We start from the raw sequence: 12,336 nt of genomic DNA on the forward strand, positions 1-12,336 counted from the left end.
TGGGCGGAGGACCGTTGGGCGATGCGAGCATGGGCAAGAGAGTGTGACCATAGTTGGACCTAAGTTTGGGAAAGCTGAACTTCATGCAAGTACTCAGCAATAATGCGGGGCTATTGACCAATCGAAGCTCACTATAGCTTCAAGCCCCTACTGGATTGAGCACTACCTAGCTTGCTAGCAACCACATGACGAGCCACTCTGGACAAAGCTAGGTGATGCATCACTGCATATTAATACCCCCTAATACCACGGCGCACAAACATTCAGCACCATGGACAGATCCCTAATCAGCACGAAGTTAACAGAACAGACAATGCTCAAACATTAAGGACAATGGACAGTACCCCGATCAGCAGGAAGTAAACAGACTGTTTATTAGTCTCTGTAACTGTTTATTAGTCTCTAACTATTTGTTGGCCTCTGTAACTGTTTGTTGGCCTCTGTAACTGTTTGTTGGCCTCTGTTTATTAGTCTCTGTAACTGTTTATTAGTCTCTGTAACTGTTTGTTGGCCTCTGTAACTGTTTATTACTCTCTGTAACTGTTTGTTGGACTCTAACTGTTTGTTGGCCCCTGTAACGGTTTGTTGGCCCCTGTAACGGTTTGTTGGCCCCTGTAACGGTTTGTTGGCCCCTGTAACGGTTTGTTGGCCTCTGTAATGGTTTACTGGCCTCTGTAACGGTTTGTTGGCCTCTGTAACTGTTTGTTGGCCTCTGTAATGGTTTATTGGTCAATGTAACTGTTTTGTTAGCCTCTGTAACTGTTTGTTGGGCTCTGTAACTGTTTATTGTCCTCTCTAACTGTTTATTGTCCTCTCTAACTGTTTGTTGGCCTCTGTAATTGTTTGTTGGCCTCTGTAACTGACTGTTGGCCTCTGTAACTGACTGTTGGCCTCTGTAACTGACTGTTGGCCTCTGTAACGGTTTGTCGGCCTCTGTAACGGTTTGTCGGCCTCTGTAACTGTTTGTCGGCCTCTAACGGTTTGTTGGCCTCTGTAACTGTTTGTTGGCCTCTGTAACTGTTTGTTGGCCTCTAACGGTTTGTTGTCCTCTAACTGTTTATTAGTCTCTGTAACTGTTTCTTGGCGTCTGTAACTGTTTGTTGGCCTCTGTAATTGTTTGTTGGCCTCTGTAACTGACTGTTGGCCTCTGTAACTGTTTGTTGACCTCAACTGTTTATTAGTCTCTAACTGTTTGTTGGCCTCTGTAACCGTTTATTAGTCTCTGTAACTGTTTATTAGTCTCTGTAACGGTTTTGTCGGCCTCTGTAACTGTTTATTAGTCTCTGTAACTGTTTGTTGGCCTCTGTAATTGTTTGTTGGCCTCTGTAACGGTTTGTTGGCCTCTGTAACGTTTTGTAGGCCTCTGTAACTGTTTGTAGGCCTCTGTAACTGTTTGTTAGCCTCTGTAACTGTTTGTTTGCCTCTGTAACGGTTTTGTCAGCCTCTGTAACTGTTTGTTGGCCTCTGTAACTGTTGACTGTCCTCTGTAACTGTTTGTTGGCCTCTCTGCCATGCTTGTCTATTCTACTGTTCCCCTTTCACTTGAACTGTAGATAACTTAAACTGTATAATTGTGAAAAATATTGCTGTCCCAAAATATAACTGTCCCAATTAGAATTTCTATAGAAATCATTTTTGGAAGTTAAAACATTTACAACAGTCATTGCTTATTGTATAGTAATGGAGTGTTTTATGATTTTACACAAATGGAAGAACAGGCCATATCCACTTCTGGAAGAACAAAAATCAGGCTGCAACTCCATTTCTGTAGTCATATTTTTAATGCAATCTTTGCTATGTAATAACATGTTAATACAATGTTAAAGGCTAAAATGTTATTTATCATGGAAACTGGCCTACACTCTGATTTTAAGAAATGTATAGATATAAAAAATGTGATGTAGCAGACAAAATGCTTTGTCTTTTCAAATTCAGAATTTTACCAAAGCAAAGCAATGATTTCATATAACTGTTGTTTGTGTATCAGCAACAGCGCCCCTCTTTGTGGTTGCCAAGGTATGACTTGACTTGTGCTCCTTGGCACCCTAAGCACCTGGGGAACCACGTATCATGGTACTCTCTGACGTATAGGCATTCCCCGCGGCGTATGCGTATATATGTAGTCTGTTCAAGGCAGACAATAACGCCGCGTTTTCCTGAAGGTTGGGGGGTAAAGGAACCCGTAGACGGAAAGATCACTCACATTCCTGTGACATGTTTATATTGGTTTTCCTTTTTTAATTTGTGCATTCTCTCTATAATACACAGAAATCTTTCCAGGAATTCCGAAATGTGTTGTTGTGTAAACTTCCTGAACAAACAGCGAAGGAAGTGGCGGACAGGATTGCCATTGCTCTCCGGTGACTACTGGACTGTTTTTACACCTTCATTCTAAATAAGGAAGCAGCCTGTCAGACATATGACCAGCGTCCCAATTTGGGCTCGGTCAAAGTACCCCATCGCATCCCATGATTGCTCAACTCTACCCAATGAAACTCCTCTCCCCCTGCCCCATCTCACATGTGAGGTGACAGCGGCTGCACATACATACTCTCATCAGACTTGCAGCTCAGCGCTTGCTGCATACACTTGCTGGGTTGCAACTTTTTCTTCCTCTCTCTCTCCCCTCCCTCACTTTGACGGGCAGCAATGAAGTCAGAGTGATGTCATATAAGGATACGAGTGCCTGGCAAGGTGACATAGGTTTTTGGTGAGTGGTATTCTCCACAGCCAGCGTTGCCAATCGAGAGAGGCGCCAGCGTTGCCTATCGAGAGAGGCGCGGAGCTGCAAAAGATGATCATCACCACCACCTCAAGCTCTGTCACGCTCTCTCCCTTTTCTACTCCTCTTTCGGGCTGTCATTTCATGCCAGAAGACCTTATCTGCCTTGCAAAAATAAGCCTTTACCACCATGCCGAAGGAAGAAAAACAAGAAGACAGGTATTTGTAGGGCCATTAACTTTGACCACGTGCCCCGAAGGTAAACTGGATGGCTATTGCGCAAAGGTTCTTCATCGGTATGTGCAACGAGGCCAGCACGCACTCGACGTTGACTGCAATTGTTCTCTTGGGGTCTCTATTGGGGATTGTGTCATCATATCCGATTCCAAGCAGGACTAATGCAACTTTATTGGAGCAAAGGTGGGAGACCCTCTTTTCCCGCTCTGTTCTGGGAATCTCTGGGACGAAATCGGACATGAACTGGGAGAGTGACTATTTGATGGGCATCAAGAGAGTGCGGCGACTTTACTGCAACGTGGGCATTGGATTTCACCTGCAGATCCTCCCTGACGGCAGGATAAACGGTGTACATAATGAGAACCAGTACAGTGAGTCGCATCCTGAAATGTAATTCCATAGAGAACGTATAATATGAGCGGTCCCAAGTAAAGGCGACTTGAGAGCTCCTTGTCGGTCTTGCATGATATTTAATCATTGGGTTCGGCAACATTGAATGTCTCTCAAAGCAAAGACAAATCTATTAAAAAACCTTGTATCATTCAGTGCTAAATATCTTCCCAGGCCAAAACATGACATGAATGCTTGGACCAATATAGACGCCAACTTATTTTTACACTGGCTCCTTCTGTGGCCCAGAAAAGGATTGCCATGCACGCCAGAAAGTGCAGTTATGATAGATATTCATTTGGGCAATAGGAAATGAACAGCATTGCTCCCCAAATGATACAGAACAAAGACGATGCATGCAGAGTAGCCACCTACAAGGTTACACCCACCGCTGCATCATGCACGTCTTTGTTACCCCATAGTCAAACGCATTGATAGACTGTCAATTTGACAAGGTTCCTCTGTATAACACCATGCTTTGTTTGACTAGGTCTAATAGAGATCTCTACGGTGGAGAGAGGAGTGATAAGTATGTATGGGGTGAGAAGTGAGCTGTTTGTCGCAATGAACAGCAGAGGAAGGTTGTATGGAACGGTAGGTGTGCGCAATTGTATTTCCCTCTTTTGCTGGGCATGCTATTTCTAAGAAAGATGGAGAAAAACGCAATGTGTTTGAGATTAGCTAACTTCTTTGTTCATATGGTATTACCAATTATATATTTTTAAGAATTTGTTTTGTTAAGTAGACCCTTTGCATTATTTTGTTCTCTGTGAATCAAATATTACCTCACTGATGGGAGCGTTCTTGAGGCACGGAATGATTCCATTGTAAATTATTCATAATTTCCAATTTCCCAGGTTATAACTTGTTTCAGCATGGTCTTTCTGTAGCTTGTGTAGCATAATGGAAAGCATAATGGAAAGGGTGTTTGTAAAGGATAACAAAAATGTAATGCTTATTGAAATATGATCTGTTGAATAAGACGATATAAACGATGCCTATTGAACTCGCTAGCCTAATATTCTATCAATCATCTGATTGCTTTTCTGAGAGTTGAATGTCTGAAGCTATTTATTGAAGGAATCAATCAATGTTCAAGGTAGGAATACTAATCTAAAGAGAAGGTGCTTTAGCATTGATTATATTAAGATTTAAGATTTAAGATTTGATTTTATGGCCCAATGTTGAATTAAAATATTGCACCATATTGCACGTCTAAGTGTTGGCGTACTGCTGTAAATTGGTCTGAATTGGCAAACATTTGGCTCTGACATTTTAGCCTATAAAACTGCACCCTGCTTTTGGCTTGCAGTCAAATATGTTTTAGTATGAAGATACAATAAAACTTCAATAAAATGCAGTCTCAAATAGCCGCCTGTTCCTTTTAATAGCCGGGCATTGTCACACATTTCAGCAAATAAACGCCTGTTTCGAATAAACGATGGGTCTAAATGCATTGTTTACACGTGAACTTCAGTGCATATGGTAAAGATTGCGCAATAAGGTACAGGAGAGCAACATTATTGCCATGGATGAGACTGCAGTGTGGTTTGACATGGTCGCCTCAATTACAGTGGATACAAAGAGTGAGCGAATGATGCTGAAGCTGAAATTGCGGTGTGTGATAGGGAGCCTAGTCATTGCAAGTCTGATCTGCAGTGCATGTGTTATTAAAATGTTTATACTGGTCATACTGGTCACAAAGTGTGGTAGTCTTTTCAACATGTTTTTGAGCAATAGATGCCTTGCTCAAATGGAAGCCTCCAATTCAAACTCCCATTAAACAGATCTGCAAGTGTTATAATGTAAGCGCCAGTTGCGTTTGGTGACTGAAGCAAATAAACCGCTCTGGCTATTATTTTAAGTTGTACAGTATGTAGAAACTGCATCTCCAATAGAAATCCCCTATCTCGCTTGTAGGTGATGTCATGGCAACGTTGGCTAGCTAAACTCATGCGCAGAAACGCGTCATCGGTACAATGGTCGTTTGGCGCCGAACTGCGCATGTGCAGGCCACTAATCACTAATCACTTTTTGATATAAAGTTGTTTTTGACGAAAATTAAAACATGTAAGTGTCAATCTAGGTTGTGCCTTTAGATTTCGAGAAAATTAACAACTAAGGAAGAATTTTTTTCACTTCCCTCATTGACTTCTCAAGTGTTTTCGGAAGTCTCGCGATGTTGGGCCTCTGGGTTGATAAACTGGGACTGAACAGAGTAGTGTTTAGCTGCAGTAAACATCCAAATCTATTGCCGTGGAGGAGATCTACAATTTGCTGAAATGTATTTAATGTGTTCAGCTTGACAAGACACTGTAAATCAGCAGGCAATGATTCATCGTGACGTTGATGAACAAGGAGTGTCAGAACTCTTTTTAACCATGTTTAGTCCAGTCCTCTGTTTCCTCTGTATTTGAATTACTTTTGAAATTGTTTATTGTCTGTATGTTTATGTTAGATTGGCAGAAAACCCAATACTTGAATCATGAAAAATTATCTAAAAAATGATTACTATAGAACTTGGAAATTATTGAATATGAATGACTGCGTTACAACAGAAATTTAGAGCATGTGGTTTTAGAAGTTTGAAGTGGTAATTTAAAGCCAGCATGCAGTCTTTTTAATTAACATTTTTAATCATCACTGTATGTCTATTTCATGGAAAATAACTTCAAATGTATTTTTGTAATTTATTTCACTGCACTTCTTTTTGCCATTGAAATTATGTCTGATCATGTATGCGGGTTGATAGAAATGTACATATATTTACATACACAACCCCGATAGGTGGATAGAATCGTCTAGACTATAGAGCCTAACCCGCTTACCCCTTCACAGTAGGAGGATACATATGCAAATAAAAGATGACCAGTCATTGGTCAGAATAACCAGATCAAATTATGATGTCATGCTGTGGGCCAAAAACTCCATCCCACCGTAACAAGCTGAAATTCCAGGCATTTTTTTCCAAATGTTTTTATGCTAAAAGCTTTTTGTTGACCTTGTCTCTCCATTTGCCATTTTTAGAAATTCTTCCGGGATGAGTGCAAGTTCAAGGAGACCTTGCTGCCAAACAACTACAATGCCTATGAGTCTTCGGTTTACAAGGGCTCCTACATCGCCCTCAGCAAACATGGCCGCGCAAAGAGAGGCAACAAGGCCACCACCGCCATGACTGTCACACACTTCCTCCCCCGATTATCATGATCAAAGCTGGCAATAACTCACTAATTTGCACATGTGGAGGTTCTCCAAGGTAATATAGAATTATACAATATAAATATATACCATTACAAAATGACTGCAAAAAACTACACAAGTATTTATTATCTTTATATATGTATATTTGGATAGCTACCTTTGTATTAGAACTTATGTATATGCCATTATTTGCTGCTTATCATTATCAATTGAGGAGTGTATCTGGAAGTACCTTTTCTGGAAGTACATACCGGTCGTAACGGGAGTAAATCAAGATAATTGCTTAGCCAAACTCCATAACAAACAGATTTTGACATTATAACGCTTGCATAGCTGTCAAATGGGAGCTTGAATCGGAGCTTCCTGGGCGTTCTCTAACTCACAGATACTGGGGCAGCTTCACCCTGTCTTTGGGGTGGATGACTAATATCCTTAGCTTTTAGGAGTGAAATGGATACTTTTTATTACCTCAAAGAACCACTTGACTGGATAAAGAGATGCATGGAGTTACTGTATGCTCAAAGTAATACCTGTTTAGTCTATCCTTTCTCTGAGACCTTTGAGCACTTGCTGGTTCACTCCCCTGTGTTCAAGATTGCTGTTTTTTAGCAAAAAGGGGGATTGAGAACGAGACTACTTAAATGCACTTCCCTTGCTGAACGATGTGAAGGTGCCTTGGTGTTCCCACTTGTGGCCCTCTTAAACTTGCATGTAAGAGACACCCGCTGTAGTCAGAAATAGGGCTGACACTCCGAGGAGGGCCTCAGGGGGGGGGGGGGGGGGGGCAGGTCTATCTCTGGTTTATTTTCTTTTTCTGTAATTAGATTGATTAAGTAATATACACTCTGGTACACAGAGAGAAGACTAGAGGAGAACTTCCATGAGTGTGGGGAGATAGAGAAACTCAGTTGCCCCCCCACAGTAGAAGTTTAACCGCCATGTGAGACTCTAGTCTCTCCACAAGGTCATTTAAACATGGTGGGGCAGTTATGTGTTACAGACTGGATTCAAACCTCCTTTGTCTCAGAGCTCATTTGCATCATGGCTTGAAATGAACTGAAAAAGGGGCTGGCATAAGAACGCACAATAAAACATGTATCTGCTCACAAACTGGGACACTGCTGAAATGCCCAAAAGCTTTAGCGTTTGGCTTTGGGTGAGTGTGTGAAATGTAAAATTGCAAGCTTTTGTGCATCGCCATACATAAAGATGTCTATTAAACCAATGAAAAATGATGTAAATATTGACAAATGTGAATCAGAAAAAAGAACCAGGAACAAGTTGCGTAGTTCAGGTTGCACAGTGACCATCCATGATGGTGCCTGATGTCTTTTTTGTTGTTGAGAATCGTTCCCATACATGATTATTTATTTAGTTGTTTAAGTGTGTTTGGTGAAATCCCATAGACCACTCCCAGATCAGTGTGCTCTGCAGCAGCACTGCAGTGGCAGAAAGTTGTTGGAAGCGGTAGTTTGATGGTTTTAAATGTAAGTACGGGAGGCTCAGTTCCTGGAGTCATTGTGCAGCACTGGACTGAAGGACAGTGCAGTGCCTCATAGTTAATAGTGTTCTTTCCTCTGCTGCTGGTTACTTGAAAACTGAGGCTTCTCACTCTGCCCACCCCAAGTCACCCTCTGGGAATGTTCTCTTTGGTGGAGCCGAGGAGGAGCAGGACTATTTTAACCTAGAAAAGACTTATGGGATGTGGCCTGCTGTCGCTGTTTGTTGAATCCCCTGCAAGAATGTGTCTCATCCAGGAGGACTGGCTGCTCCCCACATACTCCCCTTTAACCAGTACCACCCCGGTCGTCAGATACCCCTGTGAAAACCCATGGGGCTGGAGGGACCTTGGGATTCCAGCAGTAACCCAGGAGCTTCTTCTCCTGCTTTAGTCCTTTTTTTAGTTCACAGTCAGAGGCATGGACCAGTGTTGACCCTGACTCTGTGTCCAGGGGGGTCTGCTATTTGAGTCACCCCCCCCCTTTCCCCCCACTCCCATCAAATCAATGTTTGTCTCTATTTGATAGTGTTATCTCTCTATTTGATTCATTTGCAATGAATTTGATGTAAAGCTAGTTGATTGGTTTTAAAGGGACATACAGGGCTGTGCTGGGTTGATTATTTATTTATGGAATTCTTTATGCACTATTTGAATGGTCTCCATAGAAAGACCATCAGTGGCCTCCAAGACTTCCATCTTGTCCTTAATTGCTCTTATATGCGCGGCTTTAAAGCTACAGTCTGTGATTGGTGCATCCATTTTTGGTCTTTAAGTGTAATGTAATGAGCCTTTATAGCCATTTATTCTTAAAGAATATAACTTAGAAATGCCTCATGACCTTAGTTAAACAGTCTTACCCCATCAGAACCCAAAATATAAGCTTGGTTTATTCCACTGTTTGTGAACAATGTAATTGTAAACAAACACTGTGGGTTAAAAATAGGTTAAAACTATAAAAACTAGTGGCTAGACAGCATTTTGTTTTTCAAATAATAGACTGTAGCTTTAAAAAAAAATAACTGTCATTGTCACTTTTCATATCTGATTGCCTGGCTGAGAATGCATGTGTCTGAGATCTACAGTTATTTGAGTTACGTCTTTAATTTCTCTTGCCGAAGTTCAAACACTTGGTTTGATGCGTCTACCCTGCATTAATGTGAATGCAGATTTCATTTTTTGTTCCTCTCACACCCCTTCCCTCACACACTTGTGCGTAGCCTACATCCGAAAACTTCCAGGGAGGGGACCTCTGCAGACTTGATGCAGTACTTGAGACAAAGAGCAAAGTCACTGCAAGTCTCTATCCTCCCAGTTCTCTGTCTCTACAGCAGGCCTTGTGGGCCACTGTGACGTCAACCAACCAACTGCTCTTCAGGAATCACCTGGCTCTGCCTGAGAACCAAGGCTCTGATGTCAAAAGACTGTGGACAAGAGCTTCCAATCCTATCTAAAACAACCCTTCCCTTACACTTTCGCAATATTAACCGAGAGGTCTTGGAACGGTTATTTAAAGATTTTAGTGGCACATTGGAGTATTGCAAGGGAGTTTCATATTGCAGCATAAATGTTAAACAATTTCCACAGTTTACAAGAGTCCGTTGATGTTATTTTCAGGAGTGATGGAAGCTTTCTCTAAAGGGCAGCACCTACCTGTACACTTACTAGTGGTGTGCAACAGGAATTTACTTTTTTTAGGCTGGATTGTTATGGGCATACAATGAATCTGTCACATGGTATAGTGGCCTGGATCAAATCTCCTTTTCCTTACTTGTTGTAATGAGAATATATGTACTGGAAGTAAATCCTATTGTTTGTCTATTAGTTAAAGAGTGGCCTCAGAGATCAGACTTAAGACGTATTGCCGTTGTGACTGCATGTGGTATTACATGAAAACATTCTGGGATAGTTATTGACATTGGTAAATGGAAAAATTCATCAGATACATTGTTCTGATAAAAGTGAGTCAAATATCTTTTTAATAAGTTCAATGTGAGTTCATTTGAACAGCTTAATCCTCATGTCAACATACCAGGGTGTGAAGTGTGTGTGTGTGTGTGTGTGTGTGTGTGTGTGTGTGTGTGTGTGTGTGTGTGTGTGTGTGTGTGTGTGTGTGTGTGTGTGTGAGAGTGAGTCTTGCACACCCTCCCTCAAAGTCAACAAGATGTCAAAGGTGCACCTTATCAGAGATCTTGAAAATATTGAAAGTAGTGCTGTTTGTGGAAAGTGAAGGTTTGCCATCTTCAAAGTAGCTTATAAAATGGTGTCTTTCCTATGTCTGAGCATGGTAACGGGATAGTGAGGCAACTAAAAGCTGGAAGCCTAAAGATTACAGGTTCATATTCTGTTTCCTATCAGACTTGACCAAAACATACGACCACAATAAATTCTAGTTCTTTTTGAAAATGATTTGTGAAATGTGTCAATGAACTTCAGCAGAGAAGGCATCCTGTTATCATGCTTGATTGGGAGTGTGTCTGCATGTGTTTCCCTTGTGTGTTTCGGGAAAACTTTCTTTCTCTTGGTTTTGTACCCCTGCACTAAGGGGAGTGAGCTTCCACCTATGCCCCTTCTCTCTGTTAACATATACCTCACCTTCTGCCTTAGTTTTAATTTGTTGTGACGATTGTAAAATAGTAGACTTCTGCAATCATTTATTTCTGAAAAACTGATGAGGCTACGTAAGAAAACTAATATATTGAAAATGTTTTTCCTTTTATTTTTGTACGTATGTGCTGTGCACAGCATTCTACTGTATTCCTGAGATACCAATAAACGTTTGTTTTATACTTGTTGTTTTCTTGGTTTCTTATTGAGCCCGTGGCTGTATGGGTTTGTTAAATGTGACAGAGAATCATGTACACTTGTACACAACTTGATTTCCTCCTACACCTCACTCACAAAGATGAGTGAATTACCAAACATATAGTGTGTAATGCACACTGACCAGTGCACTGTGCCCTCTGCAGCCTATTGCAATACTTAAGGTGATCTACTATTTTAAGGTTCAGGGGCACTGCTCTGCAAAATGTGACCCCTGAACCCCCTTATAGAATGTTGACACTTCTTATGTTGAAGCACCAATAACAAAGGCACATCTGCAGTTGTTCTTGCTTGGAAAAGTGTCTAACATGAAATCATCATGTCTGAAGATTAGATTAGATCAACTTTATTGTCCCACCAGGGGGATTTCATTTAGTCAGGTGCTTAACAAGACCAAGTACATAAAACATAGAAACAGAATAATAAAATTAATTTGAAAGGGCAATAGGCTACATATATGAAATAAGATAGTTATGTTAGTTTCTATTTGGTCCCACACTAGAAGCCCACCATATTGCGACATAAATTACCTTGTGGTTCCCTCTGCTGGTCAAACTCTGTAATGGTGGAATTGTTTGTGATGGACAGTCGGCACCAACAACCATACTTTATTTAAGGGGGCCACTCATCATCACATATACACACAGTGTAATGTTAATTTGGAGCTTAATTAGTCATATTCACGCATGGATTTATGTTTTTATAATGAAATAGAAAACGTTAGATAGAAATACAGCATAAGATAAGATTTTAAAAAACTAAAGAATGACACAAACTGAACAACAAAAAAGGACCCTAAGGAAAAGCAAAGCTAAAAAGATGTGTTTTAAGATCTCTTTTAAATATGTCCACAGTTTTACCACCCCTCAGGTTGTCTGGAATGCCTCTCCATGCTTCTTGGTCCTTGGCTTTGGGATAGTTAAAAGGCCAGTGCCATTGGACCTGAGGGACCTAACATAAAAGCATGTCTAATGTATTGAGGTGCACAATCGTGGATAGATTTAAAAACCAATAGAATCATCTTAAAATGAATTCTTAAACTCACAGGCAGCCAATGCAGAGACCTTAAAACCAGTGTGATGTGTGCTCTCCGTCTGGTCTTGGTCAGTACCCGTGCTGCAGCATTCCTTCTGTTTTGCAGTTGACCAATGGCTTTCTTGAGTAGACCAGTCTAAGAGTACAAGGACAGATTATGGTGATGAAACTTAAACATATTCCATATAAAATTAGGCCTGCTACAATGTTGGATATGCCAGTATGCCTACATGTTATAGGCCATTTTCTTGCAGTGAGACATTGAATTTAAAACGGGAATGAATGGCAGGCCTACACCCTACAGGGTATCAGAACACATAGAAAGGACAGGTTGGTGATAGGTGCTGGCCAGCAAAAGCAAGCAACAAAGCCAATCCCAATAAAGTTGAAAGAAAGTATTTATTTATTTAAATCTATTAATTTAGTGTTA

The 12,336-nt window shown here is 40.9% G+C and overlaps 1 protein-coding gene across 1 annotated transcript; it reads left to right on the forward strand.

The window, feature by feature from the left end:
• The first annotated feature begins 2,517 nt into the window (after positions 1–2,517).
• LOC139378567 (fibroblast growth factor 4B-like) lies at positions 2,518–10,837 on the forward strand. Its single transcript, XM_071120853.1, has 3 exons — positions 2,518–3,330; positions 3,840–3,943; positions 6,377–10,837. Exons 1-3 carry the CDS (start codon positions 2,991–2,993, stop codon positions 6,554–6,556), a joined length of 624 nt encoding a protein of 207 aa, XP_070976954.1. The 5' UTR covers positions 2,518–2,990; the 3' UTR covers positions 6,557–10,837.
• The last annotated feature ends 1,499 nt before the right edge of the window (positions 10,838–12,336 follow it).

This window comes from Oncorhynchus clarkii, chromosome 21 (genome assembly GCF_045791955.1).
Source record: "Oncorhynchus clarkii lewisi isolate Uvic-CL-2024 chromosome 21, UVic_Ocla_1.0, whole genome shotgun sequence".
Lineage (NCBI taxonomy): Eukaryota > Metazoa > Chordata > Actinopteri > Salmoniformes > Salmonidae > Oncorhynchus > Oncorhynchus clarkii.

What these genes read in the sequence shown, in the direction of transcription:
- LOC139378567 (XM_071120853.1), top strand. Translation starts at nt 2,991, where the DNA reads ATGGCTATTGCGCAAAGGTTCTTCATCGGTATGTGCAACGAGGCCAGC. An exon ending in ACATAATGAGAACCAGTACA is followed by an intron (nt 3,331 to 3,839) that starts GTGAGTCGCATC and finishes TTGTTTGACTAG; the next exon opens with GTCTAATAGAGATCTCTACG. An exon ending in GAGGAAGGTTGTATGGAACG is followed by an intron (nt 3,944 to 6,376) that starts GTAGGTGTGCGC and finishes TGCCATTTTTAG; the next exon opens with AAATTCTTCCGGGATGAGTG.